At 41.1% G+C, this 23993-nt stretch overlaps 2 protein-coding genes and 1 long non-coding RNA gene across 3 annotated transcripts; all 3 read left to right on the top strand.

Moving 5' to 3' along the window:
* The first annotated feature begins 1277 nt into the window (after positions 1-1277).
* On the top strand, positions 1278-2369 carry LOC146653566 (lysophosphatidic acid receptor 6-like). The gene has a single exon (XM_085380248.1). The coding sequence runs from the start codon at positions 1521-1523 to the stop codon at positions 2367-2369; it is 849 nt and encodes a 282-aa protein (XP_085236374.1). The 5' UTR covers positions 1278-1520.
* Positions 2370-3192: 823 nt separating this feature from the next.
* On the top strand, positions 3193-4106 carry LOC146653565 (lysophosphatidic acid receptor 6-like). Its single transcript, XM_085380264.1, has one exon. The coding sequence runs from the start codon at positions 3258-3260 to the stop codon at positions 4104-4106; it is 849 nt and encodes a 282-aa protein (XP_085236390.1). The 5' UTR covers positions 3193-3257.
* A 17632-nt stretch (positions 4107-21738) lies between these two features.
* On the top strand, positions 21739-22682 carry LOC146653564 (uncharacterized). Its single transcript, XR_014914751.1, has 2 exons — positions 21739-21856; positions 22434-22682. It is a non-coding gene; the product is annotated as an uncharacterized LOC146653564 (long non-coding RNA).
* The last annotated feature ends 1311 nt before the right edge of the window (positions 22683-23993 follow it).

The following is a 23993-nucleotide window of genomic DNA, read 5'->3' as shown; positions in this document are numbered from 1 at the left end:
TAATATCCCAATTCCTAAGTTCTAAAACTGAGCTTATTGTACTATTGTGTGTCTTTTGACTTGCCTCTCTCTGCTTTCTTGTCTTTCCACTCACCCCAAAATGATTTGTGGCAGATGGCTGCCCTCCCTGACCCTGGGTTTGTAGGAGGTTTCTTCCTGTTAGAAAGGGACTTTTTTTCTACCCACTGTTACCACAGGTTTGATCAGAGTCATGCAATTTTGGGGGTTTCATTCTAATATTATTTTATAATATAAAGCACCTTTGGGTGACTGTCGTTGTGAATTGGAGCTATATAAATAAAATCGAACAACATTTTCACCAGTAACTCAACAATAATTGTCAGTTAAATGTACTTGTGAAGCTTAGGCAGTGGGATACATAGAGAAAAGACTTGTTAGCTTCACAGTTTCATAAAACTATTCTTTAAATTTAAAGCTTCAGGACTGTAGCTGATTTATTGTACATTTTGTACACTTGACGACTGAGGAAACAACCTGCCTTTATCTGCTGGAGAGTTTAAAAAAGACCTCCGGAAGTCCATACCGCAGAACAAGATACTGTCAAGCACGTAAAACAAACCACATTGTAAGTGAAACTTTTTAACTCTTCACACACTGTTCATCACAATGCTCTTTAACAACATCCTCTCAGTGAAAACTTCATCCCCGTCATCAGCTTGGAACATCTGATGGCTCTGGTTTTTCCTTTGACGCCATGCCATCTTAGACCCTTGTCCTGTACCTGAAAAGGATCTGCGCTCGTCTGGCTCATTTTGCTGGTAGAGAAACTACAGACGATGTGAGGTTTTGAAAGCTTTTGAACAATCTTGAATTTCTCAAGGCTCTAAGAGTCATAAAAAGGTTAATCTGCATCATCAAAGCTTTAAATAGCAAAAGAATCTACGCTGTTTTATGAGAATTCATTCACTTTTTGCTAATTATTTGTAACATTTTATGAAATAAGCTTATTTGTGAAAAACAGGAAGTCTCAAGTTTACATGTCTCTATGCAAAATCCAAATCGAGAGCTCATAACACAACTACTGGAAAAAACAGGAAATAGCTGGCTCCGTAACTGTGGAAACACTTTTGTGCGTTGGTGTAGACCTGCAGCCTGTTTGGTTTGTCTTTTTCATGGTAAAACTAGTTTATAGCTGTAAAATAGTAAAAAACATTGTAAAAATTTGCAACTGGTTTTAATGCTACCTGTTTTTCATTGGGAGTTGGGAAAAATACAGCTTTTACAGTTAGCCTAGGCCACGGATGTTAATAGTATTGGTTCTAAATGGTGTCAGATTGTATAAAAAGTATGTTTGTTATTTGTCAAACACGATATTTCATTTAAAAATGTTATAACTATTAACGTCAGTGGCCACGATCGAATTGCACCACCAGATTTCCTGTTGCAATATTTCACACTCCCTAGTCTAATCTACCCTCACGTCACACAGATAATCATCAGAGAGTGGAAGGTTTGCTGCTCAGCTGCAATTCAGTTAATAAGGAGGCAGAAACTTCATCATGAACGCATCAAATGTCACTACAGAGGACAGGGTTTACGCTGGGGTCTTTGGCTGCATTATGGTGATAGGTCTGCCTCTCAACGCAGTCGCACTGTGGATTCTTCTTTGTCGTCACAGCCTCCAATCGCCCAACGCTGTCTTCATGGTCAACCTGGCAGTATCAGACCTGCTGGTCATCATCTCTTTGCCCATGAGGATCTACTTTCATGCCACCCGCAGCTGGCCTCTGAGCAATAAGGCGTGCCAATTCATCACAATGCTTTTTCGCAACAACCTATGCTCCAGCGCCTTCTTCATTACTTTCATCAGCGTGGACAGACTTCTGGCTGTGGTTTATCCTCTGAGGTCACGCCATCTTCGAACTTCATCCAATGCCTGGAAAGGAGCAGCAGTGGTCTGGCTATTTGTGCTGGTATTGAATGTTCCAGAGACTTTGGACTTTCCAAAAAGTGCCAACGACAGTTGGTGTTTTGATTTCAGTCCTGAAAGGAAACCAGGTTTAACTAAAGGTATAGCAAATGTATATCTTGTGTTAATAGTCGCAATGCTAGCAGTCAACATTGTGTGCACCGTTATGGTGTCTTGGGTACTGCACAGACATCTCAGTGACTCTGCAAAGGTCAGCAACAAGATGAACGTAATGCTGATATTTGTCATGAACTTGGTTTTGTTTACTATCTGTTTCCTACCTTTGTCAGTAGGTGTAGTTACAGTTAAACCTACTGAATTAAAGCCATTGATATGTCTTAGTGCTGTGAACTGTTGTCTAGATCCATTCTTATATTACTTTTCCTTTGATGGCTTCTGGAAGAAAAAAGAAGATGCGGATCCACCAAGAGAGCAGTGACCTTAGAACATGCTATTTCAACTTATAATTCCAGTCACATTAAGGTTTTCCAATTTTCCAAAAAAAAGTGATTGTGTGTGTGTGTGTGTGTATATATATATATATATATATATATATATATATATATATATATATATATAAATATGAAACCAGAAATATAAAGCATCTTGCAGCATTGAACAAAAATTGATAAGAACTACTTGTTAAACAGTTTATTACAAGTTCTACTATGAAATTTGATCCCTGGCTTTTTATTCCTTAATAACCATTCGTGTCAATTATTTCTAAACTTTGTTTGATCTTATAAAACTATGTTAGTTTTTTTGTATAAGAAGATATTAATTAATAAAAAATTCTAAACCATGTGAAAAACAAATTGTTTTATTCTTTTACGTAAGTAATATGACTGTTAGATTGTATCATTACATTTCCTGTTGCAATACTTGACTTTTTAACCTCTCCAGTCATCTCACTTGACACAGCTAAAGACCACAGAGATACATGTGTGAGTGTTGTGCTCAGCTGCAGTTTTAATCAAGGGCATGTATACATTTCTTTTATCGCCATGAGCTCATTAAACATTCACTATGGCCGCACAGGTTTATGCTGGGGCAATCTGATTTTTTCAGACCTGCTGTTGGTCATTATCATCTCTTACTTTCATCTTGCCATAATTCATATCCTAATGAGTAGAGTTGTTAATCACAGCTGGTGTGTCATGTGTTGCATTTGAAAATAGCAAACTTAATTTACGTCAGCAACCACAACCAGAGTTTCCTGTTCCATACTAGCTCCCCTCACGTAGCACAAATGAACAGCACATAAGGACATGTTCGCTGCTTGGCTGCAATACTTCATAAAGGACCAAAAAGAACGTCTTTTCTCATCATGAACACATCAAACAGCACCACAGAAGATGAACAGGTTTACACTGGGGTCTTTGGCTGCGTGATGGTGATAGGTCTACCTCTCAATGCAGTCGCACTGTGGATTCTTCTTCGCCGCCACAGCCTTAAATCACCCCACGCTGTCTTCATGGTCAACCTGGCATTCTCAGACCTGCTACTCATCATCTCTTTGCCCATGAGGATCTACTTTCATGCCACAGGCACCTGGCCTCTGAACAATATGGCGTGCCTCATCATTACAATGCTCTTTCGTGACAACATCCGTTCCAGCGCTATGTTTATCACCTTCATCAGTGTGGACAGATTGCTGGCTGTGGTTTATCCTCTGAGGTCACGCCATTTAAGAACCTCGTCCAATGCCTGGAAAGGAGCAGCATTCGTCTGGAGTTTTATGCTGGTGGTGAATATCCCAGAGAGTTTGGACTTTCTAGAACATTTGCAGGACCACACTCAACCTACCTGTTTTAAATCTTATGACTCTTACGAGCTTTTATTGAGTAAAACTCGATTAGCAGTTATTTACCTTCAGATTGTGTTATTGGTCACAATGCTAACAGTCAACATTGTTTGCACCATTATGGTGTCTTGGACTCTGCACAGACATCTCAGTGACTCTGCAAAGGTCAGCAACAAGATGAAAGTTATGCTGATCTTTGTCATGAACTTGGTTTTGTTTGCCATGTTCTTACCTGTGCCTATAGGAATGGCTGCACATGGCAAAGAAATCATGCCGCTGGTGTGTCTTACTGTTTCTAACTGCTGTTTGGATCCTCTGCTGTATTACTTTTCTTTTGACTCCTTTTGGAAGAAAAACGAGAACTGTAGATAAAAGACCTGCTATTTCCAAAAGTTGGTATTAGATTTACAATGGGATCTATATTTTTTAAGAGGAACAACGTGTTTGTTCACAAACTTTTCTGTAGTTCAACAATTTGTATGGCTTCACCAATAAACCAACATTAACATGTTTGTGAAGCTTTGCGTGTGAGACAGATGGTGAAAAGGCTAGTTGAAGTAGTGGTTTCGTGTTTTATTTAGACCTATGCTGCAGCATGACAGCGTCAACCACCAAAAGAATGGTTGCTGTATTAGAAACTGAAGCTTAAAAAAGACAGCTGCAAAGCTTTTTTTAGTTTACACATTCAAGAGGTTACTACTTGTTGTCAGCTTAAGAACTTCAAGCAATATCCTTTGTTAATTTTTTCACTTTTAGTTTGACTATTTGGATCTATTCATGTGCAAAGTTTAGTGCGCTTCTGTTATTTTTCTCCTAAACCCTTCTCTTGGATGATTTTTCTAAAAAAGAAAACAAAAACAAAACTAACTGCTTGTCTTTTTCAAGTAGTTGAAAAAGACAGTGTGAGAAAAGGGTGTTGATTGAGAGCCTATTTTACATTTTGCTCATTGTTCAGTTGAGGAAGCAGACTGTTTTCATCTGCTGGAGAGCTAAAGAAAAAAAAACATCATGGTTTGTCCTCCGGAAGTCACTGCTGCAGTACAAGATACAGTAGGGCACAGGTTACAAACCACATTTTAACAGAAATGTTTCAACTTTTCATTGCAAGGCTTGTTCAATACAACATCGTCTCCTATGCTGCCTTTAGCAGCTTGCAACATCTGCTCGCTGTGGTTTATTCTCTGAGGTCAACTTCAAACCTATTTCTGTGTCTGAAATGGAGCTACACACGCCTGGCTGATCTTGCTGGTGGGGAAAATCACAGAGGGTGTGAGGTTTCGAAAGCAGTTAGGCAATTTTGAACTTTCTCAGGGCTCTAAGCATCATGAACAGATTCTTGCTGCAACATCAAAGTGTCATAATTTGGCTGTGGAGTGGGCATGGAGTGGACCCACGTGCAGGACATATTGCTGATGCTAACCTAAACTGATACTAACTCAGGGAAGTAAGAAATCGGGAACTTATAAACTAAGGAACTACGAGGAAAATGGGGAACACACAAGGCAAATGACACACAACATTAAGGGACAACATGACAAAGAATTGAGGAGAATTTAGAGCGTAAATACACACGAGGTCGCAAAGCAGAGTGGATTCACCTGGGGAACACAGCTTGGCAGAATCTAACTAGTGTGACAAGGGGAAGCAAAACTAAACATGACACACATGAGACGGGGGACTGTCAAAACAGAACAGGAAACATAATACTGAGACAGAGACAAAGACACAGACGAAAAGATAAACAGACACAGAGACACGACTTACTTGACATAACTAAACAGCGAGACCAGAAAACAACAGAGAGAGATTATAGACAGAGAGACATAGGACACAACTGGGGAACAAACAGCGATCACAAAGAGAACTAACAAAATTATAATAAACAAAAGCTAGAAAAGGCACTGTTACGGCCCGGCTCTGCTAGGCGGCAGCGGACGTAACATAAACGAGCCCAGAGACCAAGGAGTTAGTTAGGACGACAAACATAAGGTTTATTAACACAACTGAAATCCGTTAGTGAAACAACTCACTAGGCAGCAGAGAAACTTTAAACAAAAACCACGATTAATAGCACCAGTAGAGCACTGCTCTACTAAACGTCTCGCAGGAGGCAACACAAAACACAGGCAAAAGGGAGGGACTCTCTGTACAGTCTGTTCAAATCAACAAGTCCCTCGTCGAATGAGGACTCCTCAGCCTTTTATACTATCCGTTAACTGCAGTCAGCTGTGTCACTTGTCATAACTGCAGACAGCTGTGTCACTTGTCATAACTGCAGACAGCTGTGTCACTTGTCCGTCGTACTCCAGGCTCCTGCGGCAGCCAATGGTGTGCGTAGTCTGACAGGCTCGGATCCGCATGAAGTTGGGGCGGGCACATGTCCGGGCCAGCCAATCCCCCGTGAGTCCTGGAGCACTGTAGATTCCAGGGAGGAAGGCGGGGCCACCTGAGGCCAGCGGCCGTAACAGGCACAAAAACACTAAAGTGTGTGCCTGAGGCAAAAAAAAAAAAACCCTAACCCAAAACTACCATCAGAAGACTAAAGACCTAAATATAAATCATTTCTTAAAAGCAAATCATTAACTCAAAAGAAAAACTCAAAACCGTGGATCCAGGACCTAAGGACCCTGACACAAAGTTTCAAACGCAAAAAAAAACAAAACAATCCAGGCTGTTTTATTCAGTATTCATGCACTAATTAGTACATTCACTAATAATTTAAAACATTTTAGGAAATAAGCTTACTTGAGACAAACATGATGTCTTAAGTTCAAAATTTTATGGCAAATACAAATACAGAAGCATAAATATGGTACAAAAACTGGAATAGGAGAGACACCCATTTAGTATTAAATGTAAAAATGATCTAAATGTTTGGCCCTGTGGGGAACACTTGTTTGTTTTCTTGCAGAACCACAGCATGGGTTGGTTTGTTTTTTTCTACTTGCTGCTAAAAAAACAGAAGAGTCAAACTCAGCACCTTCTTGTTGTGAGGTAACGGTGCTAACCACTGTGTCACCGTACCCCCCCCACAAAATATACAAACATTTTTCATATGCAATATGAACTTGACTGTTAATCAGCTTATATCACCATAAATAACCATAGTAAAATTTCCATAATTGATAACCTATTGCAATAAGCCAGCCACAGAGTGCTGACCCACACAGGTGTGCACACGGGCATACGCTGTTCATAGACACAAACTACACCTATCTTGGCTGCTACCTCAAAGCACATTGTGCGCTATCGGTCTTTAGTATTTACTGTTATTCCCATATGGAAAAGAAATAGAAAAAACTTATAAAAGACTTGCATAAGATTTGGCTTACTTCATATAGTGAATCATGTAAGGCTTATATGATTTACTCATGAAAGTGGCCACTTTCACATTACTTTCATATATTGTTTTAGTAAGTATCCAAAACATACAAGTTTCATTTATATAATTTTTCAAGGGATCTTATATCCGTTTTCACTCTTGTATGCTTTTCATACAAGTTTCATGCAAGACAGATACAAAGTTTATAAGATTTATATATATCTTTTCCATATGGGTTTACATTTAGCTAGATTAATGCGATGGTGTTGCGTTTATTATGTTGCTCTCTTTTTTGCTTGTTTCCTCTTTTTCTCCCTTTTTTCCTCTCTCAACAGGTGATCCAAGAGATTTTGGTCTTTTTTAATGGCCTTTCTCACTGTCCCTCTTCCCCTCTGCCCCCCCCCCCCAAAACAAACAAACAAACAAACAAACAAACAAACAAACAAACAAACAAACAAAAAAACAAATGCTGAGTCTACAAGAGTTTCTCTGAACTGGTGTTCAGAAGTTAGTCTTCTACACAGTGCAAGATGTGACCTTTGTTGATGGGGTGTAAGAGGCTACTGGGATCCCTGGAGGTAGCCTGTTCATTAGTGATGTGTCAGTCACGAACGAAACGGCTCTTAGGCTACGTTCACACTGCAGGCGAAAGCGCATCAAATCCGATTTTTTTGACCCTATGCGACTCATATCCGATCATGGTGTGACAGTGTGAACGGCACAAATCCGATATTTTCAAATCCGATCTGGGTCACTTTCGTATGTGGTACTGAATCCGATACATATCCGATGTCTCAGAAAGCGACTGCTGTGTGAACGGTCAAGTCGCATTAAATCCGTCTTTTACGTCACTGACACAAGACAGACGCCAATTATCAGCGCCAGAGAAGACATCGCGAACGCTTTCTGGCCATCCGGTGAAACTGCTGGGAAGACAACGTTGGAGAAACGTTAACATTTTATTTGTACTGCATAACCTGCAGGTTCTGACAGAAATCTGCAACTATCCTTTGAAGCACCGCTCCTCTAAAACAGCAATAAGGATCATTATTAGGTTATCTACATTATTATGTAAATAACAAAATAACTTAAAGCAAAAATCGGGAAACATGAAGTCCGAAGTCTTTATATTAAGGGCCATCAGTCAAACAATATAGTTTGTTCTGGGTCTAAACAGAGCGCGTTGTGTATGACGTCTTCTTTTGCGCATGCGGGCCGCTTTGAGCGTTCACACTAGAGAGCGTTTGCTGTCGCATTTTATTTGTAGTGTGAACGAGCAGACAAAAAAATCGGATTTGATCAAAAAATCGGAATTGAGCATTAAGACCTGCAGTGTGAACGTAGCCTTAGAGCTGGTTCTTTGACACGAGCCGGCTCCTTATTGGGAGCTGTGGGGTTTTTTTCTTTCTCTCCCCCACTCTCTCGCACTTTTTTCCCGCTTCACTCCGCACGCAAGCCTTGTGCTTTGCGATGGGAAGAGGGGGGAGGGGCGGTATTTACACTGGCAGTAGCACAGGAACAGAGCAGGAGGGAGAGAGAGAGAAAGAGAGCCAGGAACAACAACGTCACATTAGAAAGGTATAGTAATCATCCACAACTATTTTCAGTTGCGGATGATAAAGGATTCAGGAAGTTTATTCATGCAGGCCCATATGACAGAGAATGTGCATCTTCTTTTTGTTTTCATATTTTAATTTATATTTAATTGTGTTGTGGTTTGCAGTGTTTTGTGTTGTTTCACTTTAAATTGGTTTAAAAGGAAAAAGCTGAAAATTTAAATAGTTAAAAGTTGAACTGTGACTAGTAGGTTTTTGTATTATATGATTTATTTATTACATTTTATGTGGAGTGAATAAATAAAAGTATATTTACGGTGGCCCCTACAGACAAAGCACGTACAAACTCCAAAACATGTACAAACTCCGACGCCCGTACAAACTCCAAAACACGTACAAAAGACAACAGAAGTGCTCCAGGATGCTGGGCGCAGTGTTGAGCTTTTGTTACCTAGTGGCTACACAAGCCAGGAAGTACCAACGGCCGGATTCGGTGTGTGGTAATAACAGGTAAACATTTTTTTTTATTATTTGAATATATATGAGTGCTTGTGTATAAATACACAAACAATACACATATGCTTTCAATTGTGTAATTTAAGTGATCTAGGTAGCTCTGTTTTGGAAGTTCAGTTAACACTAGAAATGTGTTTTGGAGTTTGTACGTGTTTTGTCTCTAGGGGCCACCGCATATATTCATATATAAACATATATAAATAAAATGACTTTTTTTTTTTACATTAGTAATTCCTTTTGTGCATAATTTTATATTATTGTTAATAATAAATTAATTAAAGCAACAAAACAACCTGAAGAGCCGTTTCGGAGCCGAAAGAGCCGGCTCGTTTTAGTGAGCCGAGCAAAAACAGCCAGAAATCCCATCACTACTGTTCATGGTGAGGAAATCTTTTTTGCCTGAGGTTCTTTGTTAGCAGGCCATCAATGGCACCCTTCATAGGCTGCGTCCACTGAGAATGCTTGAAAACATGTATTAGACTTCCTGCCTGTAAACACACACGGGGGACAGGGGGATAGCTTGGGACTGCAGTTCCAAGAGGCAGCATTTCCAGAGTGTCTGCATGTGACATAAGACTAGCTCCTTGGTCTGACCTGTCACTATCACTGCTTTAACTCTGTGTTAAGCAGGAGATCAAGAACTGTGGGAAGCTTTACTTCAGACTGCTTCAGGTTTTCCGATGCAATGGAAATTCCAGCAGTACACCCTAGTCGTGCCCTGCAACTAAGAAAGATCTGTGGAAACACGAGTGCTTCTGGTCCATTTTGCCTGGAAATAGAAGCCCTCATGCTATCAAACATGTCAATATGCTGAGATTTGTTTTAAACCAGTCATTTTTACAGGCGATCCAAATACCAGTAAGTAGTCCACACTAAAAAATGCTGGGTTAAAAATGACCCAATTTGTAACCCAACGCTGGATCAAATATGGACCGAGCCAACGCTGGGTTGTTTCAACTTAACAGGGTTGGGTTACTGGTTTGACCCGGTTAGGATAACTATCCAAAAATTGGATTAAATTGACCAATGTTTAAAGTTGAGGTTACCAAAAATTGAGTCGAAACTCAGAACCCATCACAAGGGTTATATTACCATTAACGTTTGGGTTAAGATTCCTACTTAGTATAAAATTCAGCATATAAAAACTAGATTCAAAACAGATTTTCTCAAAAATCTTTTTATTGCCATATGATACATAGAACATAGACAGCAAAATTCATAAAAAATATATCATCGAAAGTAAAAAGCAAGTAACAAAAAAGTAATTAATTCATTATATCATATTCATTACTTCAAATCAGTCTTTGGTTACAGCACATACACATGTTAAGACACATAAAGACATGCTTTGTGAAGTTGACTCTGTTTTTAGAACAAATTACATTTAAAAACTCTTAAATTGATAAATTGATGATTTTTTTTCAGCCCCCAATATTTAGGTTTTTTAATTGTTGTTGTGTGTATCCATTGAAGTGTAGATACTTACATATCCGGTGCTACAGCAGTCCTTTAAACATGGACACTGATCTAATATTGATGATGCCAAAATTGCCTTTATTCCTGAAGTTGGGCTGCAAGCAAAAACAGTTGCATTTCATAAAATTGGATAAACAAAAACTTTACTTTTCTGTAGATTTCTTGTAAAATAAACAAATACCAAGAGCAGAAGCTTTGGAGAAAAAAAAAAGAAATCCAACATTTAGACTGATCCTCTTTGTTTTCATCACACAGCACACACACTTAAGGAACTGCCACTGGAATCATTTTACTTGGGCCAGCACAGGGCAGTGTCCCTGACGTTCTGGCCAAGTAGCCTAAATGTAGAGACAGTGAAAATGCCGCACAAACTACCACCACCACCACCAACAACAAAACCTATAACTGATTTAGTTTATGTACAAGAAATACTCACTTTTCTCCATAGTCCTCTATGAAGTGTAAAATAAGTATCCAGATCCTCCATCTTTCATGAATGGATATGTGCTGGTGTTCCTCAAGACTGGCAACTAAAGATATCCCCTCAGGTGCATCTTACGGATGTTCTAAAGTTAAATAATTAAGGTTAAAACATTTTCAATGTTAATTTTAGAATAATTTAATATACTTGTGATGGCTGCAGTTACAGCCACACAGTGGTAATATCTACTGAACATCAGTGTACATGTACAAACTCCAAAACACGTACAAATTCCGAAGCACGTACAAACTCCAAAACACGTCCATTCACCAGCCTCTTTCCTGGCAGCTATGTGGTCAGAGGATGAGGAGGTGGTCTCTGTCCTCCACTGGTTCCTGTTCCCTCATACCGCAGTAAACGGTGCCCTAGCCACTGCCACTCCTCTCCTCAGTCATCTGTTCTGCCACCTGTTCCGGCTGCAGGGTCCGAGGGGCCCGTCTGGCCTTTGTCTGTTGTTCCCGCTGGGGGTTCTGGAGAACCGCCTCAGCCTTCTGTCTCCGCTGGAGGCCCTGAGGAACCTGTCCAGCCACCTGTTCCTGCTGGAGGGTCCGAGGGGCCCGTCCGGCCTTCGTCTGTTGTTCCCGCTGGGGGTTCTGGAGAACCGCACCAGGCTTTGTGTGTCTCTGCTGGAGGGACCCAGGGGTCTGTCCAGCTGTCTGTTCCTGCTGGGGGTTCTGGAGAACCGCTCCAGCCGTCTTCCGTCTCCGCTGAAGGGTCCGAGGGGCCCGTTCAGCCTTCTGTCTCTGCTGGAGGGCTTGAGGAGCCTGTCCAGCCACCTGTTCCTGCTGTAGGGACCGAGGGGCCCGTCTGGCCTTCATCTGTTGTTCTCACTGGGGGTTCTGGAGAACCACTCCAGCCGTCTTCCGTCTCTGCTGAAGGGTCTGAGGGGCCCGTTCAGCCTTCTGTCTCTGCTGGAAGATCCGGAAGGCCTATCCAGCCTTCGTCGCCTGCAGCACCACCACCTGCGGCTTCCTCGCCGTCGCCTGCAGCGTCACCTTCTGCAGTTTCCACACTGCCGCCTGCAGTGCCACCACCAATTCCATCGCCTGCGGTTGCCGTGCTGCCATCTGGTCCTGCTTCGTCTCTGCCTGAGGCCTCTGCACGGGCTGATTCCGCTTCGTCTGCACCAGAGGTCTCGGCGCCACCTCATCCTGTCCGGCCTGCACGTCCTCGTCCTGTCCAGCCTGCACATCTTCGTCCTGTCCGGCCTGCTCATCCTCGTTCTGTCCGGCCTGCTTGTCCTCGTCCTGTCTGGCCTGCGCATCCTTGTCCTGTCCGGCCACTTTCCAGGCCGTTGGCTGGACATCATTGCGGCCGGCCTTCAGATCTGCTCCGTTGCCGCCGCTGGCTTCGCGGCCAGCCTCCAGACCTGCTCCATCACGGTCGCTGGCTTCGCGGTTGGCCTCTTGAACTGTTTTTTGGACTTTTGTGTTGTCGACCTCCAGGCTGGACCCCTGAACTGCCTGGTTCTGGACTCTTGGGCCATCAACCTCCCGGCTGGCCCCCTGAACTGCCCAGGTTTGGACTGTTGTGCCGTCAGCCTCCGGGCCGGCCCCCTGAACTTTTTTGGGACTGTTTTCCTGGTCGCCTGCACCTCTCGTGAGCCTGTTTTTGTTTGGTTTTTTTTGTTTCCTAGGCTCCTCTGCTGTTGCCCTCTGGGGCTTCCATACTCTTAGGGTACCTGGGTCGTTGACCCAGTGGTTTCAGGTTTGTACCTTGTAACATTGGACCCGATAAACATACGCTGGAGCGCATATGATGACAGCAGAACTTTTTATTTGACACTGTGGTTTTTGTATTGTTCATTGGGACACAGACACTCCTGCTCTCTCTGCTGTCACGTCCGCTCCCCCTCCGACTGTCACTGCCAACATATAAAGAGACACAATCACTGTCAGATCCCAGCACACCTGTTCACCCCACCCCTGCACCGCCCCGGGAGCTCACTGCGTCACCCCTCCTCTGCAGCTGGCCAGAGACCACACCCACGCCACATACCTTTTTATTGGTGTTCTTATCTTAGTTTATTTTTGTGAAGGTTTTGGTTTCTGTTTTGCATTTCTATTTTTTCCGTAGTTCTTCTTGGTGTGTGATTATGTGGTTCTCAAGTTTTGGTTTCCTTACTCCCTCTATTCTGTGTCCAGTCAGTGTCCGTGTCTGCCCTGGTCCCACGTCTCTGTTCCCTCTGTTGCAGTGCCTGCCTGTGAGTCTGCGTCTCTGTGTTATGTTTCCTGTTTTACTTTGAAGGTCCATGTCTTATGTTAATGTATCTGATTTTGCTTCCCCTGTTTCGTTAGGCCCGATTTGCCCCAGGTGTGTTTCCCTCCTGTTACCCATTCCCTGATTGCTCTCTCTGTGTATTTAAGCCCTGTGTTTCTCTGTGTCCGTGTTGTGATCTCCCTTATCTACCCTCATCTTGCTGTGTGTTCTGTCTCCCTGCCAGCCAATTCAGGTTATTGTTATTTTCTGTTTAGTGTTTGTATTCTCAGTTTTGCTAGTTCTCTGTTTGCCATCTAGCAATTAATCTGAGTTTGAGTTCACATTTTGCCTCCGAGTGTCTGCACTTTGGGTCCTTCATATCACCACTCCTGCCTGCACACAGCCTTCACATGACAGATTAGCCAAGTTTCCCCTTTGTCTCGTTTAGGTAGGTTAGTTTGTTTGAGTTAGTAGTATTGCTTGTTGCCAGCTTTTCTGGCAACAAAGAGTTCTGTTACTTTAACCTCTTTTATGGGCCCACGATTTTGAATTCTCTGTATAATTTAACCAAGTTTGTTTTATTTGACGCATAAATGGTTAGATTCTGACGAATATCTAACCATGCAGTTTAAGGCACGGTTTACAAATTTGAGTACACAATTGACAACATTTAACAACTTCAACCTAACACCCTGCCAGGCATAGCTGGACTTGCCATCGGGCATTTGCCCAGTGGGCCGATGGTGATTTTTTTTTCTTTTTTTTCGGCCAATGGGTTTTTGTTTTTTTTTGTACTGTTGTTGTTGCTGTTTTTGTAACGGTATAAAGAATGAAAGGTGGTGGATTGGCCAGATGCTGGCAGATGTGTAAAAATAGCTTCCACAGAGGCCAGCAGGTGGATGAGGGAAAGGAGAGGCAGGAGAAGGAGAGACCCAAGGCGGCCGCTGGTCCAATTGTCAGGTCAACTGAACTTCAGGTATGAAGTTCTGAATTGCAGTCTATCTGGGTCAGATATAAACCAAGTTTAGGTGGAGTTTATTTTCATTTTTACAGTCAGCTACAATAACTCGTACTGCGTACTAGCTAGCATGAGTTTCTATGCAGCTGGGTGGGTGCTATGATGTTACTGATAGTGAACTTTATTCTATTCATAAGGTTAATTAGTAGAGTTGCCAACCGTCCCCTAAAAAACGGAATTGTCCCGTATTCAGAGAAAATCGCGTTTTGTATTGAGCTGAAAAGCAATGCAGTTTGTCCCGGACTTCAGCTACAATGGGGAAAAAAGACACAAAGCTGAAGTAATTCTGGGTCTTTACGCTGTCAGCTGCTTCTTCTTCTCTCATTCTCCCCCCTCCCTCTCCTGTTGCTACTTCAATCATAAAACTGATCAATAATCAGCTGATCGGCTTTTCTGTTGCAAGTCCCGTCTCTCTTGTTTGTTTATCGCCCAGTTTGTGCCAGAATAAACCAGCAGATGCTAAACAACAGCAGCACGTTTAAGCCTGATCAGCTGTTGTTAGAATTTATTTAATATTACTTTCTAGTATCAGATGATGTTTGCTGGAGCCACAGCTGTAAAAGCTGCTGGTCATGATATCGGTTTGGATATGTGGTGAGAGGGAAACATGAAGATGAAACCAGGAGATGTCCTTACTGAATCATCAGAGCTGAACAGGTGATGGAGAAACAGATTTACCTTTTAGGTCACATGAATGAGTTGAAGGGAAGTTATGAACTGTTTCTGAGAGACAAAAAACATCAGGATCCTTTTCTAAGTAGCTAACAGCTGGTAACTGTGCAGGGGCGGGTCTAGCAAAGTTTTGCCAGGGGGGCCAGGTAGGGCATTAACAGGGAAAGGGAGGCACAAAGAAATACTTTTCTTTCTTATTCTCATTTAAAATGTCTATCTTTTATTAAATAATTACCCGAATCTTACAACCAAAGTTTTCGTCTGATGTAAATTGTATAGAAATCCATTACTGTATATAGTAAAGTCTTCTCTGTCTTAATTTCAGGTTTCTACCATGTGTTGTAGATAGTTCAGGGGGTTAACTCGACCAAGCAGTCTTTTGCTTTCGGCTAAGTACTGTTTAGAATAACATAATAGGGAGGATAGTGTAGGTTTAAGTTGATTAGATTGATACATATATACCAACAAGACAGTGTACATTGTGGGAATGTAGGGATAGGGAGAGCTCTAATCCCAACAACATCACTGTCACAACAGTTTTTGTTTTCATTCAAAGGCTTTATGGCTTTTCCTATAATACCTGGTGGGCTGGTCTCTAGTCAAAATGCCCGGGCTGATTTTTTTTGTCCCAGTCCAGCCCTGCTGCCAGGTTAACTCTTTAACTTAGCCTTGTGTGTTGACTAAGAACCAAAAGGCTTAATACAAACGATATTTGTAAGGCATTAAATTAGTGTTTTTTATTTTACTTTGATTATACGTAGAGTGAGGATCAAAGATGGTGGATAAATATTGGGTGGGGGCAGTATAAATACTCAGGTATGTTGCTGTTACATCACGTTTTCATTAGTAGCAAGTAGTGGTGCAATGGATCATGGTTGATCCGAAATCCAAACCGATCCCACTCCACGGTTCGGTACACACGTGATCCGAAGATTTGAAAAAGAAAAAAAAAGTATGTGTATGGTGTGCGTGGTGGGTCTGTCAAGCGGTAGTTATGGCCAGCGCTAGTGATCGGTGTGGCGGAGCAGAGGAGTTTGCGGTATTTAAGCAGCCTTTTGCTGCCCAATCCGACCGGGCTAAAGCTATTACAGAAGCCATTGGGGTGTTTAGCTGCAGACGGGAGGCCGTATTCCATTGTGCAAAACAAGGGGTTTAAACTGTGATGAACGTGCTTGAGCCACGCTATGTCTCGTTGTGCGTCCACTTCAGTGTGACACGATCGTTCCAAGCATGTATGAGCAGGAAAAGTTTAAAGTTATGGCTGAACTGTCCCAGGCATCTTCTGTTGCCCTAACTACAAATGGGTGGACCTCCAGGGCAACGGAAAGCCACGTGACCATGACCGCTCGTTATATCACAGTCGAGTGGTAGATACAAAGCCCTGTACTGCCCTATAGATTACATTAGATTAGATGAAACTTTATTTATCCCTTGGGTGGGTTCCTCCGGGAAATTCAGTTTCCAGTAGCACAGCACCGACAGAAGTTGCAGAATGTGAGCAGAAATATACCATATATACACACATATAAATACAGAGTATATAAAAGGGATAAATAGAATAAATAGGAATAAGAATACAAGGGAACAGCACATTTCAAGTATTGTGAGTCTATTACACCGTTGGATATTAACAAAAACTATTGCACAGTGAAAAGGCACTACAGCTTACTTGTTCCCCCTCCTTTATCCCCGTTTCCCCTCCCTCTCCCTTCCAGCGAGGAGTTAAACAGTTTGATGGCGTGTGGGACAAAGGAGTTTTTAAGTCTGCTGGTCCTTGACTTTGGGAGAAGCAACCTGTCACTGAACAGACTCTGGTTGTTTATGGCCGTGTGCAGAGGATGACCAGCATGGTCCATAAGGTCCATATTGCACCTTAATTTGTTTTTATGTAACTGCGTGGAATGAGTCTTCAGTTGAATGTTTTTTAATAGGCAAAAAATACTTAAATAAGTAAATGGCGAGTCGAATTTTTGTCTTTTTTTACTACTTTTGCTGATCTGAAAATTGATCCGATCCGTGACTTAAAACAGTGATCCGATCCGAACCGTGAGATTTTTGATCCGTTGCACCACTAGTAGCAAGCCAGCTAAGCACAGGGATGCGCATGCCCTTGGGTCAGAGGAGGTCGGAGTACTGGCGCAATCTCTTTAAAAAATCTAAATTGGACAAATTATCATTTCCTTTAAATTTTAAAATAAAAAGATGTTGTTATCAACATCGGGGTCATTTAGGTTAAATTAAATAATTGAATTAAGTTAAATAGTTTAGATAGACTATGCTCCTTTTTCTTTTTTACCTTTTTCCCACAAATGCAACACCCAATCTGATACTTTCTTTGTTCTATATACAGTGATCTCTAAAGAGTTTGTCAAACAGAGTGACCTCAGCCTCATTTCAAATAATAACTTTAAAAGATGATATCAAGCATTTTTAAGTAGAAATAACTTTCTTCGACACAAGCTAGCTGGTGTTATCTGTTAAAAGACCTTTAATGAGTAGGTAAAGTTCTAGAATAAACCAATAAATTGCGTTACCAACCCTATGATTTTCAAACTGTTAGAATTCACTTTTTACTTACCATGTTTTAGTTCATAGTAGTGGAGAAGTCCAGTGATATCTGATCAGGTCACAGTCTAGTTGAAAAAGGCAGTTTGTGAAGAATGATGTGGCTTCTTCTGAGGCTCATCTTCAACCCTAACAATTGGGTAAAACCTACCTGATTAAACATGCAACTATTTTGCTGGTAATAACTGAAATGAGTAAAGAAAATCAACAGAGTTGCACATATTAAAAAGACCTAATACAGTGCTCTAAAAAAAACCCTTTGCCCTTTCCTGATGTTTCTTCTTTTTTTTTCATCTCTATTAGATGTTTCAGCTCATCAAACTCATTTTAATATTACACAAAGATAACTCAAGTAAATATAAAATACAGTTTTTAAATTTTGATCTCATTTAATAAGGGGAAAAAACACTATCCAAACCTACCTGATCTTGTGTAGAAAAGTAATCCCAACTTCTTAAATCAGTTAATTAATTTAATTGTTAAGTAAGCCAAAAGTCCAAATCTGGTAAACCACACTGAGAGCATTTTTCCACAAATGGAGAATTTGGAACAATGATGGACCTTCCCTGGAAAAACCAGCCCACAAAATTAATCCAAGAGCATGAGTGTGTCAAGAATTTGCTCTGGCCATTTTCATTTGAAATATCTGTGGAAGTGGAAAGTTAGTGTAATAATTCAGGTATTCTGAATCTGATGTTCTTGTTAGTTTGTAAATTTCTGATTGTTGACATTTCTGTGTATAATACAGAACTGTAAACATAGAATGTGTAGTAGCAGTTTTTTTTTTATGATAAGCCTTGTTTGTTAAACAGTTTTGTTTCTCTCTTATTAAAATCGGTAGGAAAGTCAAATGCGTATTGTTTTTATTTCATTTTTTAGTTATAGAAGTTTTGTTTTGACTAGAAACTTAGCAATGGAATTTTCATGACAGCAAACCGGTTTATTGAGAGACGAGACAAGTTTTCACTTGATTTATTTACAATGAAGCATCTAGCCCAATTATTAAAACAACTTAACAGATGTTCACAAACCAAAACAAACAAACAACAGCAAAGAAAGAGAGAGAGTTCTGTTTCACTCTCATAAAGCCTCAGTTACTGTACAAACAGGTTTTTCCAGGCGTGCAGCGACCTGTCCTTTTTTAAGAGTTTGCAGAAAAAGGCTATTCTGGGCTTTAGTGCAGAATTCATAACATGAAAAAGTGATAAAAAACACTGCTCTGAATTAAATTGTCAGTATGAAAATGTTTTTCCTTATGAAAAGCAGATAGTCTGAGGGGAGGTTTGTTCCACTGGCTGTGACCCATGCCACACTGTGATCATGAAGGACAGTATATTGCCAAAAGTATTTGCTCAACTGCCTTCACACTCATATGAACTTGAGTGAAACCTCATTCTGAATCCAAAGGGTTTAACATGATGCCGCTTCACCCATCCAGTTATAAGAGCTTAAAATCTTCTGGGACCCTTTCCACAAGGTCTATGAATTTTTGAACAGAATCAGAGTTATCTTTATTATGCCAAGTTTGTGCACACAAGTAAAAAGTTTGACGCTGGTTTACTTTGCTCTCTTCATGCCAAAAAATCCATGAATGCCCTGCCTCCTGTTATGTTCTGGATCGTCTCAGGAGAATCTTTACACAGCCTGCACCTGGGGCCTTGCGTGGTATGGTAAACTCCAGCCTCTATTGATCTTGTGCTAAAAGCTTGTCCCTGTCTGCCATGATTAGTGCCTCTGTTCTGTCTTTTAGTCTTGCTTTGCCCAGCCATGGGTACGATGTTTGGATATCAGCCACTTCCTCTATCTGCCAGTGGTACATACCGTCCAGGGACCTGTCCTTACATAATGGTTCTTCTCTTTGTTCCTCTTTTATCATGGGTTTCTGTCTGAGGTATTCACCAAGCACATGGTCATTTGTGGCCATCTTAATGATGAACTCATGGATAGGGCAGGGCAATATGGCCAAAAATATTCATCTCGATATATATTTGAAAATTTGCAATAACGATATAACTGATAATATAGTGGATGCGAGACAAAATACTTTACAACTCCACAACTTTATTAGTGCAAAAAAACCCATCAATTTATTTTCACTTAAACAAGCAGCTGGGTTTTTTTGGAGATTATGTATCTGAATTTCAGGAGCGGGACCATGCCTCCAAACACACTCCTTCCGGTTGCCACCTATATAGATTCCCCCAGTTCTGCAACTGTTCATTCTCGTTTACGTTCCCCACCCTTCCTCCCTCCTTGTTATCAATTCTTTAACTTCTTCACTTCTATTTAGTACATGGGGATCTGCCAGGCCCGGGAGCCGTCGGCAGATCCCTTCGAGGCCTTCCCCAAACCGCAGCTCAATTCATGTCCAAGCATTCACCTCTACCTACTAAAACGCTGTCACTCCTAAAATGAGGACGTGTCCTTCATGTGGCTCAACTCCAGTCTTTCAAAAGACTTCATGACCACAAACATCATGGCAGCAGTCCTGTAGTTATTTAATTATGTAATGGTGGACTTCTTTGGGACAGAAATGATATTGGAGCATTTGAATCAGCAGAGGAACTTCAGAGACAACTTCGGAGACATTCAAGCACAAGCGGGGCACACCATCAGGTCCTGGAAACGTCCTGGTCTTCTGCCTCTGGACAAGCAGACACACATCCTCCTCACAGCTCTTTAAGCACTTTTCCATTAGTACCCACTCAGATCGACTTGCACAGATTGGCTTGGATCAACAGGTTTTCCATTACAATCAAGTACCACCTAATGTGTGTGGTTGTTGTCATAGCAACACTGCAGAACATCCCGTGACATGATTAGTATATGACATGAACGTTACAACAAAGGTGGACGTTGAGAAAAGAATATACCTGCTGCTCGGTCTGTGGCTTTCAGTCAGAACAGACCACAGTAGCGTTTTTTGTGCCCATTTCCCTCGTTGCCAGGTTTCAAAAATGGTCTTTCAATTTTTTGTGAAAGAGACACTCTCGTGAGCCATCAAATAACACCACTGTCCAGCCAATCAGTGGCATGCAGTCTGACAATATGCTATCACATTTTAGTACCTGTTAAGTCTATTAGTGTCACAGTCCTGGGTCTGCGACCCAGTGTTTTGTGTTTTTGGTTTTATTCTGGGAACTGTGGTTTTCTGTCTTGTATTTCCTGTTTTACTTTAGAGCAGGGGTAGGGAACTCCAGGCCTCGAGAGTTTCTAGTTTCTAGTTTCATGTTTAGCTGACCCCAGTTTGGGGTTTTGGTAATTCTTACAGCTGCAATAAAGGCTCATTCTCAGTTTGAAACACTCTCTCCTGCATCATTGTCTCGTAAACCATGACAAATAGACTATCTTTTTCTGGACAATTTGAATTGTACTGGGCTGTCAACAATTTGAAAGAGATTTAAAGAGTTATAGCTTTACAATCATCAGATATCAATTGTAGAAAATAGCAGTTTAAGCCCCACAAATATTTTATTATGCATAAAACATCTTTATTTAAAGATCTTTATTTATTTAATTGTTTAATTTTATTTAATTTAACGTTCACATTCATTTCCATCACACCACAATTTTTTTAGATCAATGTTATTAGCATTGTGTTATCCTCAATTGTTTATAAATATTCATTTTCATGATTTAAAAGATTGCATTTTTCAGTGGTTAAGCAGAATTCAATAAAAATGCAAGATGTTACAATCCCTGACAATGCATTGCTTCAAGTGGAGAAAGTCTTGAGGGATGGCTACTATGAGGAAGGCAGCCTGGAAACTTTACCTGCGAGATACATCGTTGTGTGCCTCCACTTCACAGGGTGTTTCGGTCTTTTATCACAAGCTATTCTGCCATTTTTTTAGTTTCTTTTTACTTTCCTTGGTTAGGTTTAGGGATTCAAAATCTGATCTTGGTTATATTAAAATCATCAGTAGTGGACCTTGAATTTATTGGGTGTTTCAGCCATTATCACTAGATACACAGCAAATTCAAAAGTGTTAAATGTTTTGGTGTTAATAGTCTTCTTGCAAAAGTAGAGTTAATTTTACTCTAAGTAGAATCACATTCTTTTAATGTAACTCTGAGGTGTAAAATGATAGTAGTTAAAATCGAGTGTTAAAAATGAGTGTTTCTATGTCAAATCTGGAGGTGTTACAATGGAAACATTAACTCTTGACCTCTTAACTCTGAACTCCTAGAGGGGCCATGACACCAATAGAGTAAATTCACAGACTCCGCCCCCAGCACCATAGGCTCCAATCGAAGCTGAAGTGAAGCCGTTTCAGAACATTTTGCTCTACATATTTGAGTTGTTTGCCATGCTTGGTAAGTCATTTTTTCAAAGATTGTTTCAATTATTTCTATTAGCTTTTACTTCTGTGGCTCTTTGGAGTTGAGACAAAGCTGTGTGGAAGGCATTAGCCATGTTGCTCGGTGATAGCATAATATTCTGTTTTAGCTAGCTGAAAGGTATTGTTTGCGGGCAAATACCACAGCCTTGAAAAAAGCTTGCATGTGAATTTTCAGTCAAACTTTTGGTCAAATACACCTAAAACAATGTCTAGAATGTGAAATGTTGGTATAATGGTGCTGCTTGAAGCCTGAAAACGATCGCCCATAAAAAAACGAGCAAACAGCAGTAGCTGACGTCCTGACTGGGTTCTACGTTAGCATAGATCCCTCCAGAGTTTTGTGCACACGGTTTAGGTAAAAATTAAAAAGGTTGAGGTTTGCATTTAGTTCAGTATTACCTGTTGCCTGTGTCCTTGTCTTCTGGGAAAATACTTTACACAAGTAATGGCTCAAAGAAGATTCCTTTTTTTTTTTACTGTGCTGCAATTGTTTACTGGATTATTTGTGCCATTAATTAGTGTCAACTAATTTTTATTCAATCTCCACACAGGATATGCTTGTGAAGATGGAATATGGGGGAGAGCAGAAGTGCGTTGGAGTTCCACAAAGGGATGAATGAAGGACATGCATATTGTATTGAAGAAATAAGTGATGAGAATGCTGTTATTTGCATTTACCATGTCAGACCTTTTGATAAACAAAATTCTAATGAAAGTGAGAACATGTACACTGTTACATCTTTCAGAAAATGTTTTGAAATTGTGGTGCACAGTTCAGAATAAATGTTTTTCAAGAACCATTGCGTCTTTTTAGTAAATGTTTATTTCCAAAAGAAATTTCTAGAAGTTCAGAACAGTAAAATTCCCGCTTTTTAGAATGAATTAGAAGATAACTCTTACGTAGTTAAACTAAAATACTCTTTGAGAGTTAATATATAAACTCTTAACACCAAGTGTTAAATTATCAACTCCAGACAGATTTGGTGTTTAACACTAAATCAGAGTTAACGTACCAACTCTCCAAAAAGAGTTAAATTAACACTCTCTGGTGTGGACCCATATAGACACTTTAATAGTGTTGAAATCAAATCCGACAGTGTTAATTTGGACATGCTGGATTTGCTGTGTACCCTCATCAAAGGACGCCCTGTCAGGGTTGATCAGGCCTTGGAGTGTGTCACTGATTAATGTTAAACTGTTTTTTCTCTTCTACTTTCTTCTTTTTTAATTTTCTACAATTTAATTTCTTCTATCAATTCACTGCAAAACGAAAAGTAATACTTAACTATTGAATATTTAAAGAGCCTCACTTCTTGTGTCTCTCGGTTAGCTGACTGCCTTAGGTGCCTAAGTGATGTCAGCCCTATTTAGCCATAGCCAGTGATTGGTCCGCTCAGCAGTGTTAGCTAATTCTCTCATAGCCTGCTGTTGTGCCCGTCCTCTGACTCCAGACTCTCTAAGCAGTTTTGCTGTTGTACTGGCAACAAAGCCCCTGCACCCCACTTCCACCAGGTGCACCTCGATCTTCCTACCTCTGTCCTCTGCCTCAGCTGCCAAATTGGCATACCGCAAACACGTCCTCAATTGCATCCTCCCACGGTACCGTCAGATCAATGACATATGAAAGTTTTTGGGAGTTAGACCACAGGTCGCAGAGCTGACTGCCTTAGGTGCCCAAGTGATGTCAGTCCACTTGCATCTGCCAATCCCCGGCAACCTTCAGGAGGCTCAGGTCCAGGGTTGAAGGGCTAGTCCTCGGCTTGTATACCTCCCAGACAAATGTTGATGGATACTAACGCTCCTCTTGGTTCACGAAAGGTTGGGCGATCGTGGCTCAAGGTTTGACAGTTCGTCTTGTAATCGGAAGGTCCCGGTTCGAGCCCCGGCTCCAACAGTCTCGGTTGTTGCGTCCTTGGGCAAGACACTTCACCCGTTGCCTACTGGTGGTGGTCAGAGGGCCCGGTGACACCAGTGTCCAGCAGCCTCGCCTCTGTCAGTGCGCCCCAGGGCAGCTGTGGCTACTATGTAGCTTACCATCACCAGTGTGTGAATGACTGAATGTAGTATAAAGCGCTTTGGGGTCCTTAAGGACTAAGTAAAACGCTAACAAA

The sequence above is a fragment of the Rhamphochromis longiceps genome, linkage group LG14, assembly GCF_057381845.1.
Source record: "Rhamphochromis longiceps isolate RC_006_pf linkage group LG14, R_longiceps_female_GT1.1, whole genome shotgun sequence".
Taxonomy (NCBI): domain Eukaryota; kingdom Metazoa; phylum Chordata; class Actinopteri; order Cichliformes; family Cichlidae; genus Rhamphochromis; species Rhamphochromis longiceps.
This window is presented reverse-complemented; position numbering and strand designations above follow the sequence as displayed.